Genomic DNA, 25,680 nt, shown 5'->3' with positions numbered 1-25,680 from the left:
TGCAGATGGAGGCTGAAGATCAGGTTCCCACTTATCTCTATTCAGCAGACACCAAAGTGGGGTGGTTCCTCACTACTGCTGTGAGTGCCAGCTTATGTGTCTCCATTGACACCTCAGTGGGAGTGGCATTGAAGTGAAAGTCCACCTAGCTTCCTCTACCTCCACCTCTGTGAGAAGAAAGTTTACCTCATTATTACCCAGAGGGGTAAAAGTTCAAGCTCTGGGGATTGAACTCAGGGGCACATAACCACTGAGCCACATCCCCATTTTGTATTTTATTTAGAGACAGAGTCTCACTGAGTTGCTTAGCACCTCGCTGTTGCTGAAGCTGGCTTTGATCTCATGATCCTCCTTTCTCAGCCTCCCAAGCCCCCTGGGATTACAGGCATGTGCCAGCATGCCCAGCTACCCGTTCCAAGTTTTCTGAAGAATCTATACTACTTTCCAGAGTGGTCACACCAATTTGCAGTCCCACCAGTGATGTATGAGTGTGCCTTTTCCCCCACATCACCAACATTTATTGTTGCTTGTATTCTTGATATTGCCATTCTGACTGGAGTGAGATGGAATAGTTTTGATTTGCATATCTCTAATTGCTAGAGATGTTGAACATTTTTAAATATATTTTTTTATCATTCATTTTTCTTCTGCCTGTTCAGTTCCTTAGCCCATTTATTGATTGGTTACTTGTTTGTTTTGGTGTTAAGTTTTTTGAGTTCTTTGTATATTCTGGAGATTAATGCTCTGAGGTGCTGATGGTAAAGATTTTCTCCCATTCTGTAGGCTCTCTGTTTATGTTCTTGTTTCCTTTGCAATGATGAAGCTTTTTAGTTTGATACCATCCCATTTATTGATTCTTGATTTTATTTCTTGCACTCTAGGAGTCTTATTGAAGAAGTTGGTTCCTAAGCTGACATGGTGGAGAGTTGGGCCTACTTTTTCTTCTAGAAGGTACAATCTCTCTAGTGTAAAAGGAAGGTCCTTGATCCACTTTGAGTTGAGTTTGTATAGGGTGAGAGATAGAGGTTCAATTTCATTCTACTACACATGGATTTCCAGTTTAGTCTTTTCACATAGAGTGACTCTGTGGCCCCGAGTTAACAGGAGGAAATTCTCATCATATGCTGAGGGAGAGTCCTTCCAGCCCAGAATGGTGGACGGAAAATGAGACAACTCCTCAGCTATTCCAGAATGAAAGTAGTAGAAGAGCACCTGGTACTTGATATTAGAAACACCTGCTCCCCATAAAACAAATGATTTGGAAATAGTTGTGATTTGATATACTGTAGCTTTGCTGTCTGCTTCTATGGAAGTCCAAGACTCCTGAAAACCTTAGAATCTTTTAAAGCAAGTGACCATTCCCTGTGTCTTTCACTGAGGAAACAGTAGTGGCATTGATAGAGCTGCTCATCAGTTCAATGGTGATTCTCCATGATGAGGGGATAAATGCTGCCCATGAAGGATAGATGACAGGGTGACATTCCATCCAAATGGGATAGAACTACCAAGTGATTATTGAAAGCTAAGACAAAGTGCCGTCAATACCATACCAAGGGGAATGGCAAAGCTTCACATCCTTGCCTTTGATCTTGGTACATTTTCATCAAACTTTGTAAGTTTTAAGGGCTCAGGGTCGGCTCAGTGGTTGAGTGCTAGCCGAACATGTGTGAGGCCCTGGGGGTTGAATATACAACTGGAAGATTAGTCTCATTTAACATGGAGTCCTAGTTTTGTTTCTTTTTTTTTCCATTTCTTTTTTTTTTTTTCTTTCATAATTGACTCAGTTACTTATGTATATTTAAAATGCTCTAGAGCTGCTTGGTCACTATTCACTATTATACACATTTATTACATAGAATTGGAGTAAGTACTTACAGAATAAGGGTGTGTGTGTGTGTGTGTGTGCGCGCGCATGCATGCTCGGTACTGGAAATTAAACTCAAAGTTCTTTATAACCAAGCCAAGTCTCAGCCCTGTTTATTTATTATTTTTAGATAAGGTTTCACTAAGTTGCCTAGCCTGACCTTGAACTTGTGATCCTCCTGACTCAGTCTCCAAGTAGCTTGGATTACAGGTGTATGCCATTGTGCCTGGCATGAAATAAATACTGAGACTAGGACAGACTGCCAAGTTTATTCTAATAAAAGATTGGTTTTTGTTTATTTATTTTTAAATAGTTCATGGTCTTGCTATGTTTCCCAGGGTTCAAATTCCTGGGCTCAAGCAATCCTGCCTCAGCCTCCCAAGTAGTTGGGACTATGGGTATATCCCACTGTACCCAGTTTTGTTTGTTGTTGTTGTTTTTAACTAGGAAAATATAACCCCTAGATTAAAAGAAAAATGTAAAAATCATGTTTACACAAAATTTAAAATAAAAAGTTGACATATTCCTGAATTTTCCCTTGTTCAATATAAATTTCTATCTCTGTTCTTGGTATTTCACATCCCTATGTGTAGGATGACAAAGGAGCCTCCATCTCTTATAGACCTTGGCATTGGGAAACCTGTCTGATTTTTCTCAGTACATTCCTGTGCTTTGTAGTTTCATAGCATTTTGTGGACTTGTGAAGTAGTGATTGTTTCTATCAAAAAACCCAAGGACTCTTGGATATAGAACTCAGGTTCATCTGAAAATCAAGACAAAAAGCATTTCTGCAAATACTGTTGGTAGCTTTTTTCACAGAACAAGACTGAGTAGACAGTTCTTAAGTCCCTTTCTACTTGTACAAGCAGATAGCCATAAAATATTTCCTGTTAATCTTGCCAAAAATTCATGCAGATTGGTTTAGTTTAATTGCACTGTATATTTGATCATATATCATATATATATATAAAACATATGAGTGTGTTCAATAAAATGATAGCCCAGTAACAAATGATATTTTATTATTTAAATGATCTTACAATGTCAACATCAGTACTAAAAAATATAAATATAATGGGCTGAATTCATCAATGGGTAAGGTCAATTGTAATTCACTTGAAGGTCCTCACCTTCTGAAGTAAGCTATTCAAACATACATGAAAATCCTCTATTTTGCAGAATGTTATTAGAGCAAGGCAAAGGCATGCCTATTAGCAGTAGTGAGAAGGGCAGAGATGAGTAGATTGTCATAAACATCACATGTGCTATGAGCACCTCTCCACTCCTGCAGGACTGAAAATTCTGGGTTTCAACATTCTTCAGGATTTAGCAAGTCAAAATAAAAGCATAATTCAAATCTAGAAAGATGTAAACTTAAATTTGATATTTTGTTGTTTTTATAGTGTTCACAATTAAAGAAAATTATTTTCTGAGACAGGGTCTTGCTAAATTGCTTAGTTGCTGAGGCTGGCCTTGAACTTGCGATCCTCCTGCTTGAGCCTTCCAAACTGCTAGGATTATAGGTTTTTACCACCATGCCTGGCTTTTGTATTGAATTTTAAAAGATGCTGCTTTGCTATATTTCTAAGCAGTCGGAGCAATAATGTTTAAGCTCAATGAATCAACACAGGGCTGGTAACTGATGAGTCTTTAAAAGCAAAGACACACAAAAAGAATTTATGTTTTTCAGAGAATATTTTAACAGGTAGGGGCTTGCTTTGTATGTACAGTCCATAGTCAAAGAGAAAATGTGGATTAATTGTTTTATTCAGAAAATAGGTATTTATTTTCACCAATCAGTTATGTGTCTGTGCACTGTGCATGTGCTGATTTGTATGTAAGAGAAAGATTATTTTTCAGTTTAAATAAGCCTCTGTAACTTCCTGAGAATTCTCTAATTAGGTAAAATACTGACTGGGATATTCAGTCTTCTTAACGCGAATGATAAGCAAAGTATATTTTGTTCATTCATGAGAAACTGAAGTAGATTATTGCTTAATAACCTAATGGGACATCTGTTTAGACAGATGTTTTAGTTGAGAGAAGTGTAAACATGATTCTAAATTTACAAATATGTAGGTTATTCTTCCTTGTCTAGGAGATTGAGCCAAAGTTTACACAGATTAGAGGAAAGGTTGAGTCTAAAAATTCAAGGATATCACATAAATGCAGGTACAGTAATAAAGTCAGTTGGCAATTATTTTAATGACTATTTACAGGACCTCTGTTCTTTCACCTGGAGGCTCACATGCAAGTGACCTGAGTCACTCCGTCCTCCTGGTCAAACTGTCCTTCGTCTAGTTCCCGGAGGACACTGTCGCTGCTGCTGAACCCCGAGAAGCCACTGCACTGTGCTGGCCTCCCCTCCTTGGTCCAGCATTCTCCTGAAGGCGAGAAGTGGCCCTCCTCAGGCGGGACTCTGACCTCCATAGGCTGTGACCCGCCTGCGTCTAATCCAATGCTCCTGCTGCTGAGTTTGTTTCTGTCGTCGCCTTTCATAAAACGGCTTGCTTTCCTCTGAAACACAAGAGATTGGCAACCAGGAGTTAAAAGACGGTGCTTCCTGTGCCTCTGCTCTGGCACATGCTGTTTCTTTGCCAGAAATGTCCTTTCCCTGCTTCTGTTCAAAAGCCTGCTCATGACAGGGCTGGGGATTCAGCGCAGTGGTAGAGCAACTGCTTAGCAGGCAGGAGGCCCAGGGCTCAAGGCCTGGGGTTCAATCCCCAGCATGGCAAAAAATTCTCTAAATTAACTGTAGTCACCCTCCTCATCTCCTCCCTCTACCCCATTTTGCAACTCTTGAATGTTCCTGGTACATCCTCTCACTGGCAGATGAGTTGTATACACCTAAGGAGAGAATTGTGTTCCAGTCATGTTTGGGAACAAAGCAAGGGAGAAATACAGATACATTTTGTCTTGTTGGAGTTGCCTGGGATCTAGACAACAGCAACTGTGCTGAGAGGCCACCCTACCCCCATTTCACAGAGGCACAGGTGGCATTTGAACAAGTGCCTGGGATGTCTTCCTGGGCCAAGCAGACCCATTACCTTATCTTGCTACAAACTTCTTCTGCCTGATGGTATAAAATGCTCAGCAATTTGATCCAGTGCATTTGTCAGACTGCGATAAGCTGTGGATGTTTTGCTAATAAATATTTACTGAGGAGTGACCATGTCCTTGGTACAGTTCAGAATAAAGAGGACATGGTCTCTGCCAAGGAAACTAAGTCAAAAATAAGATATCTAAGTCAAAAAAGGAGCCTAAGGAGAATCAGCAGCTCAACATGGATATTCAGACTCCTGATGAGATCTTATTACAAGAGTTTCTTTAACACTGATACAATGCAACATATGGGAATGTGAACCATAATCTTAGGCACATAAAAAACAAACAAGGATTTAAAGATAAATTTTAAAAGCACAGTAGTTTCCCTATTTAAAGTGTCTTTTTTTTTTAAACCAAAGATTCATTTATATGTTAGTTGGCAACTAAGATTATATTTTCCTAAATGTAAGAATGAAACTCTATGAAAAAACTTAGAAGCCCATGCTGGTCTTCCCAAAGTGTGTTAATCCATAGGTTTGTTGAACTGTAGTGTATAAAATATATAAGTATTTTCTACTGATTTTCATGGCAAATATAGAAAACAAACAACTTTACTGAATTGGATTTTGTGGGCTATATGGAATGAAACACCACAGAGACATTAAATAGGAAGATCAGCCCCAGGTGTTGCTTAGAAAGGAACACACTGGCAGCACCCGGGCAGCTCATTTTCTCATGGGCAACTTGCTGGAGTCTGTGGGCAACTTTAAGGGAAAAATCTACCTGGTCCTTCCTCAGCAAAGGCCCAATTCAGATATAGTTCTGTGGTGCTCACAGTTTCCATTGGCACCCTGCACTCACCAAACGCAAATACTAGATAATTAATCCTTTTCCTCTGTTCCCATTCACCACATTTATTGAATTCAGCATAAGCAGTTGAAACATGAATTTACTCTCAGATAGGATACTGGATTTGAGAATGGCACCTTCTCCCTAGCACTGTGTGTGTGGTCAGCAAGGATATAATCTTTTGGCTTCAGGCAGGAGAGTGACAAGCTCTGCCAGACTGAGCTCCTTTCTCAAGCCTGGTTGGGGGGTGCCTTTCCCACAGGAATAAAGAACACATTCACTTTCGAAAGATGCTCTCAATGCTTTTAACACTCATTGAATCAAAATGGGAAGGCAGGGGTGCCTAGTCCCTTGGCTGCTTGGATCATTCCTTCCTCACCAGCAACAGGGCCAAAGGTGAGTTTTGCAAGAAATTCCTAATTGTACACAAGCTAACATAGGCTAACTCTCACATATTTAATAAGTACTTACTTAATAAAAATTGAATATTTCTCAGAGTAAGATATTCATATTTCTCTACTTTTAGATGATCACTAATAAATTTCACTTCAGATGATAAAATACTTAACATTGTACCTCTAAAAGAATTCAGAACACCCATTTTTATTTTTTCTATCCATGTGACTGATAAATTCAATAAATACATCTTTAGCAATGAAATTGCCTCTCCTACCCCAACCCCATTCCACAGGAAATAACAGCTTTTCCCACAAACCAATTTGTAGTGTCCTTATAACTCAGATTGTAGGAGTCTGAAGCCCAAGCAATCTTTAGAGACCATATCCTTAAATTCCCTTATTTTTTCAGAGGTAGAATTCAGGCCTAAAAATAAGGTAGGGTTTGTCCAAGGTCATGGAGTAGCAGGCCCCAAACTGGTACCTGAGTCTCTACCTTCTTCTTTTTAATAATGTGTTGGTCACTTTTGTAGAAATATATTTGTGGTAAAAGGGTTTGTGTTTCTTAAATACAATTTTCTTTCAATTACAAAAATAAAAATGTTCAATGTAGATAACTTGGCAAAAGCAAGAAAAAAGCAAACTCATCTATGATCCTACCTCCCAGAAATACTACTGTTAAAATTTTGTTTTCTTCTTTAAATACATATGCATTTGCATCGTGTGTACACAATGTATAAAATATTACACAAAAAGTTTTATGCCTCACTTTTCCACTTAGTACTATTTTACAACTATCTATGTCCATAAAGAGAGATTTTTTCCATGCTATATGATAAGGTTTACTCACATACCTTTCCACTTTGTTATATTTTCACTATAAAATGGGAGAAATTTTACCAAGGTTTGGATGCAAATTTAATGCTTCCCTTGATTTAACCCTATTAACTTTAAAGAGTCATTTCCATTTTCAAAAAAAAAGAGGGGGGAAGTGGCCCACTAAAAACACACTAGACTCAGTGACAAGTTGGTTGATTTTAGGATGTCCTACCGCTCTACTTTTCATTTTTCACGGTCAGTGTCTTAAAAACAAAATAAAAAGAATTAAATTAGAATTACTCCAGCAATCCTAGGACACTGTGTTGGACGAGTAGGAAAGTGGCCTACTCATAAAGGACAGAATAGAAGAGTGATCAAGAGAGAATTTATAAGGAGATAGCAACGTAGAATGGATGGTCAGAATTTATTTCCCTTAGATTAGGAAGCCACTTCAAGCCCTATCACTCTTGGTTTGAGGTTTTGAAACAATGCAAAGGCACCACCTCTACCTTCTCATAGTATGTTTTCCTGGATCATTCCAGTTTGGGGCTATCAAAATCATTCAAGCCTACGAGGAGAAAGGCTGGAGTGGACTACCTACTTCTCCAGCTTTATAAATTCACCTTCTATGCTGCAGTGTGGGCAGGTGACCCCAGCGAATCCAGAGTTGTTCCCTGGGGCTATTATACTGACTCTAGGATAAAGAAATACTTCTTTTCTTCCCTTTCTCTCTCTCTCTCTCTCTCTCTCTCTCTCTCTCTCTCTCTCTTTCTTTCTCTCTCTCTCTCTCTTTCTTCTTCTTCTTCTTCTTCTTCTTCTTCTTCTTCTTCTTCTTCTTCTTCTTCTTCTTCTGTGTGTGTGTGTGTTGTGGGGTGGGGTGGGGGGACAACCTATAGAATGTGAGAAAATATTTTTGAACTATACATCTGACAAGGAGTTAATATCCAGAATGTATAAGGAACTCCAAAAAACTCAATAGCAAAATGACCCCACAAATATCTCAATTTAAAAAATGGACAATAGATTTAAATAGATGTTTCTAAAAAAAAAGACAATGGCCAATATGTTCAACATCACTAATCAAAAGGGAAATGCAAATCAAAACCATGAACAGATTTCACCTTGCCCCAGTGAGAATGGCTATTATCAAAAAGATTAATACTGGCCAGGAGATGAAGAAAGGGAGCCCTTACATACTGTTAATGGGAATGTAAATTAGTACAGTCATTATGGGAAACAGCATGGAGGTTTCTCAAAAATTACAAATGGAACTATGATATGAAGCAATTCCATTCCTGGGTATACCTATCCAAAGGAAATTAAATCAGTATGTCAAGGAGACATCTGCACTCCCATGATTATTGCAGCTCTATTCACAATTATGAAATGGAAACACATGTCCATCAACTGATAAATGTGTAAAGAAAATGTGGTCCATTTTGGAATTTACATACATATATAATGGAATGCTATTCTATCATAAAAAAGAATGGAATTCTGTCATGGATGGAACTGGAGATCATTATGTTAAGTGAAATAAGCCAGGCTCAGAAAAGTACCACATTCTTACTCATGTGGAATATCAAAAGTTCATCTCATAGAAGTGCAAAATAGAATGGTTATTACCAGAGGCTGGGGAGAGTTGGGTGGAGGGAGGAAGGGAACTGTTGATCAATGTGTACTGAACTGAGTTACAGTTAGGAGTAAGAAGTTCTATCTATAGATAACAAATTAGTACCATATATCAAAAAAAAAAAAAAAAAAAAAGCTAGAAGAAAGGATTTTGAAAGTTTTCATCATAAAAAAGTGATAGAAATTTGAAAATATACATGTTTAACTTAAATTAAACATTATTAAACATACCAGTACTCCATTAATATGTACAACTTATGTTTTTATGTATCAGTTAAAGTATAAATCCAATTTATATTTAAAAAATTGAACTCCTGGGCTGGGGATATAGCTCAGTTGGTAGAGTGCTTGCCTCACATAGACATGGCCCTGGGTTAAAAAAAAAATTAATTGGATCCATTCGGTCCATCTTTCTTTTCTTTTCTTTTTTAATTTTTTTAAATATTTATTTATTTATTTTTAGTTATTGGTGGACACAACATCTTTGTATGTGGTGCTGAGGATTGAACCCGGGCCACACGCATGCCAGGCGAGCGCTCTACTGCTTGAGCCACATCTCCAGCCCCCCATCTTTCTTTTAGTAACCGAATATCTCCCCTTGAACATCCCATACTTTTGTACTAGCACATGGCTGCCCAGATTAATCTTCCTTGCCTCCCTTGAAGTTCTGGCCAAGAGGAAGTGAAAACAAATGATGCCTATGGTGTGAAAGTCAGTCTGAGAAGCATGCTTGGAATTCCTTTTTCCTATTTCTCAAGGCTGAACATGGTAACAATTGCTGTAGTAGCCCTGGGTCCAGAGGCAAGAGCCAGACGTTGAGGTGGCAAGGCTGACTGGTCATGAGGCAGAGCCATTACCTACACTGGAGTGCCATCCTTATACTATTACAAGAGAGAATAAGTCCCTCCTCCTGCATTAGCCATTCTTTTCTCTGTCATCTTTGTTTGAGTAGCTTAGAAACTAATGAACAACCAACATGGAAAAAAAGTTGCTAGAAAAAATGCTTTTTAACTTGAGACAATTTCTTTCTCTCAATTTTCCAAATATGAAAAATGTCAAGTAATACAGAAAGTTTGAAGGAGAGTACAGTATGCACCCATGTATCCATAACTTAATTCAACCTTTTTTAAATATTTTGCTATGTATGTATGTGTTCAGGAAAGTATAGAATCATTAAGGAGTCCTTGATACATTTTGGATACAAGTCTTTTGTCATGTATGTAAGGTGAGTTTATTTTTTCCCCCCTTTCTCTCAATCTATGGCTTGTCATTTCATTCTTTAACAGTGTTATTCATAGAACATTGTCACTCATAATTTTGATGAAATCTAATTGAACAAAATTTTAATGGGTTATGTTTTTGTGATTATGTCTAAGAATTCTTTGCTTAACCTCTCTTTATGGGCATTTTATTCTAACATTTTTTTCTAAAAATTTTCTAGTTCTACTAACATAGACCATCTTTTAACAGCTTAAAGAAAACTGAGGCCCACCCAGCACTGTGGTGTAGTCCCTATTATCCCAGTAAATGGGGAGGCTGAGGCAGGAAGACCCCAAGCTCAAGGCCAGCCTCAGTAATTTAGCAAGAACTGTGTCAAAATAAAAAACAGAAAGGGCTGGAGATGTGGTTTAGGGGTAAAGTGCTTCTGGATTCAATCCCCAGTACCAAAGAAAGAGAAAGAAAACTGAGGCAGTAGTAAATGGAAGCATGTTTTGACTTGATAATTTTCATGTTAAAACTTTTTAAGCTACCTAGAATATTGCATAAAATATATGAAATATAAAACAAATTTCAAAAGTAAAGTCTTGATAACTGTAGAGAAAAATTTCCAACAGCAGACTTCTTTCATAATATAATTCTGTTTTCTCTCCTGACCACAGGGCCATGAAATGGATTTGACATAAAAATATTGTTCTATACTGAATACAATTAGATAGGAAAAGTCTTATATATCTTGACATTAGTCTTTTTTTTTCTTTTGTAATTTTTTTAGTTTTATTTTTTTAGTTGCTGATAGACCTTTATTTTATTTATTTATATATTTGTGGTGCTGAGGATCGACCCCAGTGCTTCACACATGCCAGGCAAGTTTACTACCACTGAGCCCCAGCCCCAGCCCCTTGACATTAGTCTTACTAGAAGAAAGGGAAAATATTTTTTCCCCCAAGGGTCAGACTCTAGGTCAATATCTAACAGCTCATGAAATTGATCAGTTTAATAAAAACTCATTGACAATCCTAGGGCAAAACTTGTCAAGTCCAAATTTCTACTGACTGTTTTTAGAACTAAACATCTTTGACAAAATTATCTGAAAAACCTATAGAGAAATCTCCCAAACAACTGATTATAAAGTACAAACAAAGAACAACAGTGCCATTACAAATGTATGATTGCATAATTTTTTCCAGGTATATTATAAATTTAACTTTCACAAAATATATATGAATAGCTAAGTTGACTGTGGTAATATTAATAGTTTTTGTATCTCTAGAGAAAACTAAAAGAATTTGCAAGTTGGCTTGTTGTTATAGAGGTTAGATACTCCAGATTGCTTTACCCACATGTTCTGCCTGAAATAATCTCAACATCCTGAAATTTTTAAAAAATATTTTTAGTTGTAGATGGACATAATACCTTTGTTTGTTTATTTTTATGTGGTGCTAGTCACTGAGCTACATCTACAACCCTTTTATTTTATTTTTATTTTGGTACTAGTTCTCAAAATTTCCCAGTGTGGCATTGAATTTATGATCTTCCTGCCTCAGCTTCCCTAGTTCATGGGATTACAGGTGTACACTACCACACCTGGTTTGTGATGTGAAATTTATGCCCTGTTTTTCTGGAGAAAAAAGGAGGGTGGAGAGTTTCTCTTGTACCTGCTATTTCTTAATTCCTTCAGCTCAAAATAATCCTTATAGCAAAGTGGCATATTTTAGTCCCCTTCAGAACTATCTCATGTTGCCTGATGGCTATCATATTTCCCTTCTTACAGAAGACAGAAGGGAACATTCAGAAGAATGTTTTCATATCAAGTCCCCACTTCATCATCTGTACTCACCATTTGGAATTACAATGAGAATTTAGGGATTAAATGCTTTAATATCATATCCAATTCATAAAGCATCAATTCTACTCACTTCTGGGGTCTGCACAGCTGAATTCCACATAACTGGCCTCTGAAGGAATACCACCTGCTTTGTAGCCAGATTCCCCTCACTGTAAAAAAACAAACAAGCACACACCAGCAATAGTATTTGTCAATCAGTAATTCTTTGTATTTCACACTTGGCTAGAAATGATCCACACATGTCCTTTGTAAAATAATCTTCTGACCCCAAGATAATTATGAAATATGATTCTGTATAAGTTACAGCTGGGAAAATAAGATGAAAAACAAAATGTGGTCATTATGAAAGAAAGAAATTTTTATGTTTAAAAACTCTTATAATATCTCACTGTAACTGTTTTCATCTCTGTTTTCCCTCCTAGTCTTTAGAAACATATGTAGTTTTGTATGTCTATAACCACCACATATTTACATTTTTGTTTCTATACCTTTCATTGAATACCCTTTTCTTTGTTAGTATGATATAATCATATTATAAGAATTAAGATACCAAAAGGTACTAAGCCTTTTCTTTATTTCTGGAAAATAGGTTGTTTCCAGTTTCCTGATAATTATAAATTATCGTGTTATAAAAATATACATAATCTTCATCTTATAAATTATTTCCTTAAGATAAATTTTCAAGAGTGGGTTTACTAGGTCAAAAAAGTATGATCTAAGCTTCTTGGTATGCATTGTCAAGTCTGCCTCATCAAAAAAGAGATCAATTTGGGCTCCACATGTGAGAAATTTTATATACATTTCAAATAACAGACATCAAGCACAGCCAGTTTTATTTTCAAGATGCTTCTTTGTAGTCAGCCACTCAGTATTCTCCTTATTTAACTATCATCATGGCAAATTACCCCTTGCCAAAGACTACTTGGGGTTTGTGTTCCTCTGAAATGCTTTCCAGTCTCCATGGATTTATGGGGAGGAGTGTCTGCTGCTAATGTTGCTCAGTTACGACTTTTATTATGCAAAAAACCTCAACAAAACCTTACTATTAGCTGCATTTTATGCTGAGTTCTTTTTCTGGAAAATGAATGCAATGCTGAGATTCTGGCCCTAGTATATGTCAACTGCACACCATCTGAAAATCTCAACACACTGATGCTAGTGAATTTTGTGAAACATCAAATTGCCCCTCTAAGTGGTGATGGGAAACTGCTTCTTTTTTATTTTTAAAAGATTGCTTTTAGTAAAGTCTCATTTTAGTTGGACTTTATCTTCTATTAGAACTATTAAACTTGGTATGAAGTATAATGTAATTTTTGGGAACAACTTAAATCATTATAAGATACCAGTTGGTTGGGAGAAGGTATTTATTTGCATGCTTACAGAACAGGATGGACATGTGTTTAGGAGGCTCAAAAAACATAGCTTTGGAACCAGACAGTTCCTGGGTTCAAATCCAAACTCTACCATAGTACCTAAAGTGAACTACTTCAGTCCAAGTCTTTACAGTCTCTGACTCAGTTTCCTATCAGGAATCTGATGACAGATGAGTCAATTGTGTATGAAGAGCTTCCCCTGTGCCTGTTACTAGCAGAAGCACGACAAAGGTGATCTCCTTCCACTTTCTCCATCCCTTTAGTGGAATGTGGGGTGGAGTTCAGGAGAGGGGAAGTATCTTAGAATCAATAATATCTCTTAGAGAGCAAGTTCAGGGGAAAGGGAACTTAGAAGAGAAAAGAGATTTCTGAGTGAGGTTCAAGGTGTGCAATCCAGGTAGAGAATGACATGAAAGAACCAGGCCTAGATATCCAAAGATAAGGAGGAGGGATCAGGGTAGAATTATTCTTTAATAGAAAGCAGGAGTGTCAGGGTAGGAATTGTGATGACTCTATAGGGACTGACCATGGCACTGGCAAGTGTGAATGCTCTAGGATGCAGTGTCTGGCCTGGGGCAAACTTCCCCAGCTTCATTGTGCATCCCAAACCCAAATGCTTGTTGATTCCAGATCTGTGGATTCTCCATTTCACTAGGCTCCCCAAGTAGCTCTAATGTACTATATTTAGGAACCATAGCTAAAAAAGACAGACTTCCAAGTGTGGAATTCTTGGGCCCTGGAGATTACTTGGTAATAATTCCTACAATTCCTACTATCAGAAGGCATTCAGTGTTTTTGTCCCTTAAATGATAACACCCATCAATGGTTCCTCTTGATGTCTAATTTTGTCTTCATATTCTTCTAATATGACTGTGTGTATTCTTTGTTTCTTTGAGCGAGTACCTATCAGTGGATCTCAATGAGGTGTGGGAAGGAGAAAGGACATGGTCTACCAAAGCCTTAGTTGGTTGGAGGTGGTGGGTAGGTGGGGTGGGGTATTCATCAAGAAAAATAGTTCTCAGCTAGTCTGAAGCACTGTACCCTGGGCTGAGAATGATTGCCTGAATGTTGGAAATAGGATTCCCTTCACCAGCGTTTGGCTTGGTATTTACCACATCATGCAGAGAGGTAACATACTAGCAAATGGGAGGGCAAAGCAACCATAGTCACTTTGATGGGACAGTGAGATAGTCAAACTTATCACTCCTGTGGTGTGAAGAAGATTCACCTTTGAGAGGGCAGAATTACTACTTCTTCTTCTTTTTTTTTTTTTTTAATTGGTACTGTGGATTGAACTCAGGGTTGCTTAACCACGGGGCTTCATCCTCAGCCCTTTTTATTCTTTATTTTGAGACAGGGTCTCACTAAGTTGTTTAGGACCTTGCTGAGACTGGCCTCAAACTTGTGATCCTCCTGCCCCAGCCTCCAGAGTCACTGGGATTACATGGCATCGTGCCCATCAGGCAGAAACTTTTAAAAGCAAGGACAAGTATCCATTCATAGGCAAAAGTGACAATGAGTAATACTTTCTACTGGCTCTGTGAGGATTGGTGTTGTGGATCCTCATGACATAAAGTAGTAAAGGCAGAGGTGGTTTCTCAATTTTTCTGGGCAGCCTCCAGATGCCCAAATAAGTCTTTGGAAGGTCAACATGTGCCCACTTTTGGGGGAGGTCCTTGGAGTCCAATCTGCAATTTGAGAGATGTCTGCAAATTCTTAGGCACTGGTGTTCTGAGGGCCATTCAGATTTAAAGTAGGTCCTGCTATTTTCAGAACACCAGTGAGACCATGTTGTCAGGATCAGCCACATAGGAGCTGGGCACCCTTAGCCTTGAGTGGTGGAGGTGTGGAGACTGGCTTCTGATATGCGCAGAAGCAGGTGGATCCCACCTCCCCTCAGCAGGGGAATGAAGCCTTGGGAGTGGGCATCACCCAATGAGACTGGGCTACACCCCCCTGAAACCCAATCCCTTGCCTCATTTGGGTGGAACTTTCTTGAGTATTTTCCCCCCATTAAATAGGGCTTCAGGCATGTTCTCTTGCTCTTTCTCTTTTTTGTCTGCCTCTCTTGTGGGAGCTGGGGCCAAGGAGCCATTGCTGAATCCCAAGAAAAAGGTATTTTCTCTGTCTCTGTGTGATTATTTCATGCCAACCCAATTCACCTGAAGTGACCCTGACTGATTTAGAGGCGTGTGGCGGCACCATGTAATTTGGAAATTCTAATCATGGCAGAGCTGATGCAAAGAGGTCAGAGCTTTGCAGAGAGATGCCTATTTGGTAAAGAAAGTGAGTATCTCATGCTGCCAGTAACTCCTGAGATAATTCTACTTACAGATATAGGATAAAGTATTTTCCCCATAGTGTAGACTGAAGAAGTCGTCATGGGACCTGAGAGTTTATTTCAAATGTCCTGGATGCTTTCAAAGAGGACAGGGCCCACATCTGTTTCCATTCAAACAGTGATTTAGCTGAGTAACTAAGTCCCTCTCATGCCTTCTTGAGGGAAATTTAAGAATCTTCAGAATCCTTTTTAGATTATATATTTATATAGTATAATATATAATATATATAATTATATAATATATAATTAATGTAGTCCAAATACTATATATATAATAGAAAACAAATGCAGCTTTTAAAAAAAATGATTGATTTACACAAAATAATTTAAAAAGTTCTGGTACAACCTACATTGGTGAAATATATAGCACTTTGTGAAAACCTCTACTAGTCCCTTCAGGTCTGAGGTCAGAGATAGTCCTTAGTTCTGTTGTCAGCCCCAGGGCTCAGGCTGAGCAAGGGTGGGTCTATTGGGCAGTCCTGGAGGGGCAGAGTTTCTTGTCAGCGGAGATGGGCCAATACTGTGGATGAGACAGTGAATGTTTAGTTTCTGCATGCTTCTATGCACTTCATAAGAAAATACAAAGAAAACCCTATTTGAGTGTCATTTTAAAGAGAGGGATTTGGTATGGCAACATTATGACTATCAAGAAAAAGATCAGAGTTTCCCAAGAGCAAAATCTTCTATGGGCTAAATTAATAAAAATAACTTTGATCTGTGTAAGTGCTTTTAGTACAGTATTAGTCATGTATATTAGTGTACCTGTTTTAGATGTTAATCCTTCAAGGTGGACAGAGTGAATAAGATTTTCCCCATTTTATGGGTAAGGAAATTGGATCCAGAGCTTTAAGAGCTTTCTCTGGGGTCATTGCTAGGTCCCACTCTTTCCACAATATCATACTACCTCTACAAGAAAGTGTAGAAAGAACTCAGTGAAGCCCTGGCCACAGAAGAGAATGGCTTAATTTAATCCCATTTTCACTAGAAATCTTTATAATTAGTGGATAAGTATAGATTATTTTGTAAAAGTTCAGATTTTTATTTAGCATCTCCTGAATTAAGCATTTCAGCTTATAATGTTCAGGGGTTATACTGAAAAATAATGAAGAGAATAAAAAGAAGTATTCATTTATCCTGAATCAAGTAGACTATTATAATAGGTCAGTCCCAATGTTAGTATCTCAAAAGGAAAAAGGAGCAAGTTCATGACCTGTTCATGACAAGTTCATAAAGATGAATCACTGAAAGCTTTGCCTAAAATTCTTCCCACGAATTTAGTTTTGCAAAGAGTTAGATAGCTATTTATAAAAATAAATGATGAAAACAAAACTAAAAAGGAGTCCTATTGTATAGTTTGATAATATCCTTAGTGATATCTAAACTTTACAATTATTTTTTGTAGGAGGTTATAAGGACAACTGGAATTTCTGCTTAGTCCAATATGTACTTATGATTCAAGCACCTTTGAAACTAAGGAGAAATAGTTGGAACTAATGAATAGATGGAAGAGTCTTATTATGTTTTAGATCATGTTTGATTGTCCCACAATCAATCGCTGAAACTATGCTGGAGCTTTTTCCCATTTGAAATGCCCACACCACCACCGCTGGCTGGTCCCATCTTTCTTATCTTTAGAGATTAGCTTTAAGTGTGACCTCTTTCATAAAGCCTTCAAAAATTCTCCAGTTGACCTTTTTTTCAGAGCTCTCAAGGATCCTTCTTGTGGAGCTTACCCACTTTCCCTGGTAATATAGTTGCTGACATTTTCCTCCCAACAGAAGTAAACTCCTTGAGGAGTTTTTTCTTCTTTTCTTTCCATCTTCCACATTACTTAGCAGGAAGCCCCCTTTTTAAAAGAAGCTCAGTAATGTTTGAAGAATCAAAGAATTTATGAATATCTGGTCATTTATCTCTGTGCTAACATATTAATGTGATGGAGCATGCTTTAAAAAAAAATAACAAATCAGGCATGGTGGGTGCAGTCCTATAACCCCAGTGACTCTGGAGGCTGAGGCAGGGGGACTGCAAGTTCAAGACCAACCTCAGCAATTTAGCAAGGCCCTTAGAACTCAGCAGGACCCTATCTCAAAATAAAATATAAAAAAAAGGGCTGGAGATGTGGCTCAGTGGTTAAGCAACCCTGGATTCAATCCCCGGTAACACCCCCTTGCCCCTCCCAAAATTATAACAAGTGAGCAAAGGTTTGCAACAGAGATGAAAATTAGCTAGGTCTTTTTATACCCAAGAAGTTCATTGACATTTAATATGACTGTAACTATTACTTCTCATCTTCATAAAACTTATTCTTTAGGCTCATGACCCTATAATAACTATAGCTGACAGAATTTTATGCGAATTTAGAATTTATTAAAGTGCCTCAAATTATAAAGTCATTCCCTCTTTCCATTTCCTAGTTATTTCAGCGAAGGAGAAATTTTCTTTCTTTTTTTTTGGTACTGGCGATTAAACAGAGGGGTGCTTTCATGACTGAACTACATCCCTAGTCCTTTTTATATTTTTATTTTGATGCAGGTCTCACTAAGTTATCCAGGCTGGCCTTGAACTTGTATAAGTTCATGCCTCAGCCTCCTGAATCTCTAGGATTAAAGGTGTGGGCCACCACACCTAGTGAAGGGGAGAAATTTCTTAAAAATGCACAAAAGGCTAAAGACTGATACATTTGCCTATTTTAAAATTTAAAACTTTTTGGAATGGAACCACCATCTGACCCAGCTATCCCACTCCTTTGTTTATATCCAAAGAACTTAAAATCAGCATACTGTAGTCACATCATACTGCAGCCACATCAATGTTTACAGCAGCTCAATTCACAATAGCTAAACTGTGGAAGCAATCTAGATGCCCTTCGGTAGACGAGTGGATAAAGAAACTGTGGTGTATATGCACAACGGAATATTACTCAGCATTAAAAGAGAATAAAATTATGCCATATGCAGGTAAATAGATGGAGTTGGAGAATATTACGCTAAGTGAAGTAAGCCAATCCCCAAGAAACCAAAGGCCGAATGTTCTCTCTGATAAATGGATGCCGATCCATAATGGGGGGAGGGGCGTGGGAAAAATGGAGGAACTGTGATTGGGCAAAGGGAAGGGTGGGGAAAGGAGGGGGCATGGGGGCAAGAAAGATGGTGAAATGAGATGGGCATTATTACATGTATGACTGCACATATGGTGTAATGCTACATCATATACAACCAGATAAATGAAGTTGTGCTGCAATTGTGTACAATGAATCAAAATGCATTCTGTTGTCATATATACTTAATTAGAATAAATAAATAAATTTTAAAAAATTAGAACATTTTGTTCATCAAAAGATATCACAGGGCTGGGGGTGTAGCCCAGTAGTAGAACTTGCCTGGCATGTATGAGGCCCTGAGTTCCATCCCCAGCACAACAAGAAAGAATCATAAAAAGAGTAAGGAGACAAGGCACAGAACTAGTGCAAATAACTGCAACCTACATGACTAATAAAAGATATGGTTGTTATATTTAAATAACTCATAAATATAATTTTTAATGTGGGCAAAAGACTTAAACAGATCCTTTAAAGAAAGATCCACGAGGCCAATACTCACAAAATTGTGCTCAATCTCAGCAGTAATCAGGTAAATATGAATGAAAATCACACTGAGATCTATATTATTATATTATTATTATATTATCTATATTATTCAACTATCTATACACTTTTTTCCACAGAATGGCAAAATTTAAGGTATGATAATATTTTGTGTTGGAGCAAAAGGGAGCTGTCACACTCTGCTAGCGGAAGTGTAAACTGAAACAAACTTTTTATAAGTTTGGCATTTATCTAATCAAGCTAAAGAAATGCTTTTCGACCCATCAGTTCATTTCTAGGTTCTCACATGTGTTTGCTATGATCCCTGCCAAACTCAGAAGGGGTTGCTTGTAACAGCTAACAACTGAAGACAACAAAGCTGCCTGCAGCAGAATGGATAAATGTATGGCACAATGGGTAAATGATCTGCAATATGCATGATAAAACATTAGTAATTAATTGAAAGCAGCTCATGTAAAAGAATATACATGATATAATTCTATTTCTATAAAGTTAAGACAGGCGAAGCAAAAATGTACTGTTTTGGATGTGATTATAGTGAAAAACCAGGCCTCTAGGTAATGGAAGTGGGTGTGATTGGGAAACATAGGGTGCTGCTAGGGTGTTGGTAATATCCTGTTTTGTGGTTGGTGGTGATTACTCGGGTGATTGTTTATAATTATAACATTTGTGTCTTATGCATCTCCTATATGTGTTTTATGCCACAACTGTCTTTTTAATTTTTAATTTTTTTATTGATTAATTATAGATATACATAATATTGGGTTTCATTTTGACATAATTATAAAAGCATGGAATATAATTTGCTTCAATTCAGTCCCTAGTACTTTCCCACAAAAATTATTCTAAAAGAGCATATTTAATGATGATATGTGAAATATGGTTAACTGATAGAAAACCTCCCTCTATTTTCACATTTGTTTTTTTTTTTTTGAAAAATCAGTCTTTAATTTTATGGACTTTTATTTTTTTATTATTTTTTAAAAAATATTTTTAATTTATTTTTTAGGTGTAAGTGGACACAACACAATGCCTTTATTTTTATGTGGTGCTGAGGATCGAATCGAGGTCTCGTCCGTGCAAGGCAAGCTCTCTACCACTGAGCCATAATCCCAGCCCAAATGGACTTTAAATTAGAAGATGGCTTGGGCTGGGGATGTGGCTCAGGCGGTGGTGAGTTCGCCTGGCATGCGTGTGGCCCGGGTTCGATCCTCAGCACCACATACAAAAACAAAGATGTTGTGTCCGCCAAAAAAAACACTAAAAAATAAATATTAAAATTCTCTCTCTCTTAAAAAAAAAAAAAAAAATAAGATGGCTTTAGGAATTCATTCACCTGTTCCTACTTTTTGAATACTCCTTGCACATTCCTGACTGCTCTTACTTAAGGTTGCCAGAGAGAGCAAATAATCTGAGGTATTTAAACTTCATCTCCTACCTTCCCTGCACATGACAGAGAAGGAGTTAAAGGGGACCATCTCAAAATGTGACAAACTGGCTACGGAAAAATATGCTCTCTGTCAAAATGCTCCTCACAGCAAGATTACCATGAGTTTAACTCACTGTGGGATTATGTGATACTGTTACCAGAATTTAAATTAGAAAGGAAGAGAACTGCATTGAAATGGATCAAATCCCAGCTTCTCCCTGGACTGAATGTAAATATGCAAGTCCTGCTTTGACTGCCACAGGAGGATTTAGAGAACGTTATTGGGACACAGAAGTGACTCTGCAGGCTGTAGTGCTTCTGAGCTGTGCTGCTCACAAGCCTCCTGAATGGGCAGGAGAAAGGAAGAGCAGGGCTCCAGACACCACAGGGAGAAGACGATTCTTTTTTTTATTATTCACATCTTATCTTTAGAGATCACACTTAAAAAAATTCTCAGTAGAGTATAACTCTATTCAATTGTACCCAAAAGCTTCTGCCTTTTCAGATATAAATGAGGGTGTATCCTTTGGCTTTTCCTTCCCTATTATTCCTGTGATTTTTTTTTCCTTTTTCTTTTTTGGACTGGGGATTGAACCCAAGGGTGCTCTACCACTGAGCTACATCTCCAGTCCTTTTTATTTTGACACAGGTTATTGTTAATTTGCTGAAACTGGCCTTCAACTTGTGATCCTCCTGCCTCAGCTTCCCAAGTTGCTGGAACTATAGGTGTGTGCTATCACACGCAGCTATTCCTGTGATTTTTAAAAAGTCAGTATCATGAGCTTCTAGCTCAGCTAATTTGGTCTTCCACTAAATTTGTCTCAAAGACTTTAATGTCAATTTTCACTCTGTTTCTTAGAAAAAGGATCCGCCCATTGGTATAATTACAGTGATGATGGTTAAAAAGGGATATGGCACATTTTCAGGGTTGACAACAATAACCCTAGGTAATGCAGAGAGATCAGGTTACAATATGTTCCCATGGTAATGCAGCTTTAAACCTTGGTGATGTGATACTGCTTAAGAAAATGAATCTTAACCTAGAGACAGGGGGAAAATATTTTTATGTAATGTGATATTAGGATATGTTTTAGTAAAGAGGGAAATCAGGGGAAATGCCATTCAAGTATAGCTTAGGTGATTAGAAAGAGTAGGAGAGAGTTGAAATGCTGTAGACACTATTGTTACACACTGGACAAACACATTTAAGGAAGGAAGGTTTCACCAGAAGTGGTTCTAAGCTATATTATCAGACATGTGGGGCAAAAAAAGATCATGACATTTGTTTTTTTGGGTGTTAGGTGTATATCTTTATGATGTCGCATTTATTTCTGTTGCTTTTATTGACTTATAACCCACAATGCTGATTTTGTATATGGTAAACTAGTATTTGAATTTTCTGAAACATCCTTGTTTAGGACAAGACAAGCTCTCATGATTGAACAATTGGTTTCAACTTATTAGGGATTTTGGTTCTGTTAAAGGTGTAGGCCCCAAAATAATAGCTCTAATTTATTAGCCTAATATGCTCAGGCCCTGTCTAGGTACTCTGCATATATTATCTTCCTTAATCAAATGTTAATTCACTAGAGGTGACATTCTTATACAATTTTCCAGTAAGGAAACTAAGCCTTAAAGAGGTTAGGTGTCAAATAGACGGAACTGGAGTCTATTGTGCTAAGTAAAATGAATCAATCCAAAAAACCAAAGGCTGAATATTCTCTCTGATATTTGGATGCTAAGATACAATAAGAGGGGTTGGTAGGGAAGAATAGAGGTACTTCGGATTAGACAAAGGGGAATGTAGGGAAGGGAGGGAGGGTTGGAATAGGAAAGACAGTAGAATGAATCTAACATTATTTTCCTGTGTTCATATATGAATATATAACCAGTGTAATGCCATATTATGTACAACCACAAAAATGGGAAACTATATTCCATGTATGTATAATATATTAAAATACATTCTATAATAACAAATAAAAAATTAAAAGATAAAAAGAGGTTAGGTACCTCACTCAAAGTCATACAACTAGTAAAAAGTAAAGCTACTGTGGCTGGGGTTGTGGCTCAGTGGTAGAGCGCTTGCCTAGCATGTGTGAGGCACTGGGTTCGATTCTCAGCACCACATATGAATAAATAAATAAATAAAGGTCCATTGACAACTAAAAAAATATTTTTTAAAAAGTAAAGCTACAATTAAACAAGATCTACTTGGCTTCAAAGCCTGGGCTCTTAACCATTCTAGTTTCAGAGCTAAAAAACTTTAGGCTCTATCATACTTGATCAAGATCAACTATGTGTAATTTTTCTTTATATTTAAAGATGACAGGACTTTCAGTGATTACTTTCTTTCTGTGTACTGAGGGAGCTAAGAACAGCATTTGAACAAGAATAAAAAGGCGGAAGATAAGCAGTTTTCACCAATAATCCTCATTACCAGATAACAACAGTGAATCTTAACCTTCATCTTATGTTGTCTTTGTTGAAGTCATGTGAAAGACCCAAATCACAAAATGTAATGGAACAAAATAAACGTTCAATGCACAAAGTTCCCTGGCCTGCAAAGGAAGAGTAGACACTGTGTGTTGTGGTGGGCCTTCTGGCATAAGGACAATTGGTGTTCAAGTACAGTTTTCTACTTCCCTCTCTCCAGCACCAGGGCAGATTCCTAAGCAACAATCTGCTAAATGGTGATGCTCCCCTGAATCCCCTTAGTATTTGAAGATCCTGTTTCACTTTGACAGCCCATAATCCTCTTCTTTTTAACACTCCTATAGAACCTATAGACTAAAGTTCCTCATCTAGCCCTTGATTAGTTACTGGATTATATTATATAATATGTAAGTTTGACCTTCTCCATCCAGAATGAAAGCTCTTGGCTATGTCCTGTACTAAATGTAAACTTAACCCTCTCACAAGCACCTTTAGGACCAGACACCATGTATAGCTTCCACATCTTTTTGTTAGTTGATAGACTTTTTGCTTTTTAACTCTGATTTTAAAAATGCATATTTATTATAAAAAACAAATTTAAAAAACTTTAAAGACAAAGAAATCCTCAATTCCTTTTCCTGACAGCTAATCATTCACTAGAATTTGCTATATAGCCTTTCAAAGTTTTGCTTAGATATATTAAAAATACATAAATTGTAAAAATTGGGATTGTGCTCTGAAATCATCCTAAAAGTTGTCCTTAAAAGACCAAAAAATTCTCAGTGGTTATCATAGAAAGAATTCTATGACAATGCATATATGGATCTATTCATTATTTTTTCTCAGTTTCATACTCTTCCATTGTTTGAGTACTTCATAACTTTTTTACCCAGTTTCAAAATCATAGACTAAATAAGAAATTAGCTCCTTTGCCATTCTAGTGAAGATAAGCTTTCTCAGGGAAGGCATAGAAAATCCACTTTTGTGACTCCTTAATGGCTTAGAGGATAGGGTACAGGGGAAACTTAAATGGTGGTGAGGTTCTAGAGTCTCCCTCCCTCCCTCTGATCTAGAAACAATATACTGCCATCTCAACGCCGTGGGTCTCTCAAGAACTCGGTGCAGATTGTGACCTTAACTATTTTGGCACAAGGGGGTCAAATCAAGTGCAGCTTCATGCTTCCCAGGGGAGTTTAACTACTGAACTGAACTACCTCCCCAGCCTTTTGCTGAGTTGCTTAGGCTGGCCTCAAACTTGCAATCCTCCTCTTGGGAGTTGCTAGAATTATAGTCATGTACTACCATGCCGGGCCTGAAGCCCAAATCTTAAGAATTAGTGTTGTATTGTGATTTGATAGGTATGTCACAGATAGAAAAAGTTGGGAAATAATGCTTCAGGGAGTTGTCACTCAATTCGAGAATAGTTACAATAGATAGCCTAGAAGAAAAACTGATTAATCCCTTCACCTCTCTCTCTCTCTCTCTCTCTCTCTCTCTCTCTTTGCTGCTGTTGTTCTTACGCTTCAGTGTCTTCACTTTGTATCCTTCTTAAATCCTATCCCTACCTAACCCCTCTTCCTTCTGAAGGTGTGGAGTTTTTAAATAAAGATATGTCAATCAAATGTTTTTACAGATTGTGGGAATGCTAGATAGTGGCATGGCCAAGTTGCTACACTGGGAAGACCAGAAAAGGTGAAAAGGATAAGTGAGATACAGAACGAGGAGAAGCTGCTTCCCGTAGTCACACCTGACTATCACTCAGAATGTGTGGAACCATGCTTAACTCTGCAAATGGGGAAGGTCCCTTTGGTTAAGTGGTATTGTGTTATCCTGTGTAAGTAATTACCAGCCCAGTCACAGCAGTCTTGGCAATCAGTCATTTTCTGGATGCCAAAGACGTCAGAGGGAACTCCATCTTTGGGTTGAAGGGCTAGCAATCCATTTTATACAGAAGATTTAATTGGTGTCTCTCAAAAACAAATTAAAATTAAAGTTCAGTGGTTCAATTTTTCCCTCCCAGCAGAGTTAGTAAAAAGAGAAAAGAAAAAGGAAAAGTTAGTACTGTGAAGTTTTGACATTTTGGTTTTAATGTAGGTATTTTAGTGGAAACAGCAAGTAAGTAAGTCCATGCTTTAGGGGAAAACTAACCACTTTGGTGGAGGGGAAGATGGAGGCAGAAATACTTCTCTACCCTCGCCTGTTCTAGGCCCTACTGCAGCCCTAAATCTGGCTGTGAGCTGGAGATGAGAGCATTTTGCACATGATTTAATTTGTTAATCTCCAAGGTCCATAATATCAGATTAGCAATTTGTTGAAAAGATTTTTGTAGAGTTTTTTTTTTTTTTTTGGTACTGGGGATTAACTCAGGGGCACTTGAACACGGAACCACATGGTCAGCTCTATTTTATATTTTATTTAGAGATAGGATCTCACTGAGTTGCTTAGCACGTCAGTTGCTTGCTGAAGCTGGCTTTGAACTTGCGATCCTCCTGTTGCAGCCTCCAGAGCTGCTGGGTTTTTAGGCATGTGCCTGGCTGATTTTTGTAGGTTTTAGGCAGGCATTTGTTAAACAAATTGTAAACTTATTTTAGAATTAAATGAGAGCAAAAAAGGATACTTTTGCTTTACCTGTCATGTCTCAATATGGGTGTAGGCAACACGCTTGTCAGGAGCCATCCAAATTCAGCCAGAGTGTGTAGCAGAGGGCCATAATCTGTTTTGATTTCACAGCCCTACATAAATAAGTGTAAGAGTTCACAATCTAATGGCAAAGACAGTTACATAAGTAAATTACAGTTACACAAGTAAAGCCAGTTATACAAGTAA

At 37.6% G+C, this 25,680-nt stretch overlaps 1 protein-coding gene across 2 annotated transcripts in view; it reads right to left on the bottom strand.

Moving 5' to 3' along the window:
• Window positions 1-2,948: 2,948 nt before the first annotated feature.
• The window catches only part of Rftn2 (raftlin family member 2), a 66,959-nt gene continuing 44,227 nt past the window's right edge, over window positions 2,949-25,680 (bottom strand). For both annotated transcript variants that reach the window (XM_076865937.2, XM_076865936.2), the window contains 3 exons: window positions 25,483-25,586; window positions 11,742-11,820; window positions 2,949-4,381 (listed from right to left, as the gene is read on the bottom strand). In XM_076865937.2, coding sequence (XP_076722052.1) covers window positions 4,109-4,381; window positions 11,742-11,820; window positions 25,483-25,586 — 456 coding nt within the window. In that variant the 3' untranslated portion in view covers window positions 2,949-4,108. The remainder of the gene's footprint in view (window positions 4,382-11,741; window positions 11,821-25,482; window positions 25,587-25,680) is intronic.

The sequence above is a fragment of the Callospermophilus lateralis genome, chromosome 9, assembly GCF_048772815.1.
Source record: "Callospermophilus lateralis isolate mCalLat2 chromosome 9, mCalLat2.hap1, whole genome shotgun sequence".
In the NCBI taxonomy this organism is placed as follows: Eukaryota; Metazoa; Chordata; class Mammalia; order Rodentia; family Sciuridae; genus Callospermophilus; species Callospermophilus lateralis.
Note: the sequence above shows the minus strand (reverse complement) of the source record. Positions and strands in the feature narration are given on the sequence as shown.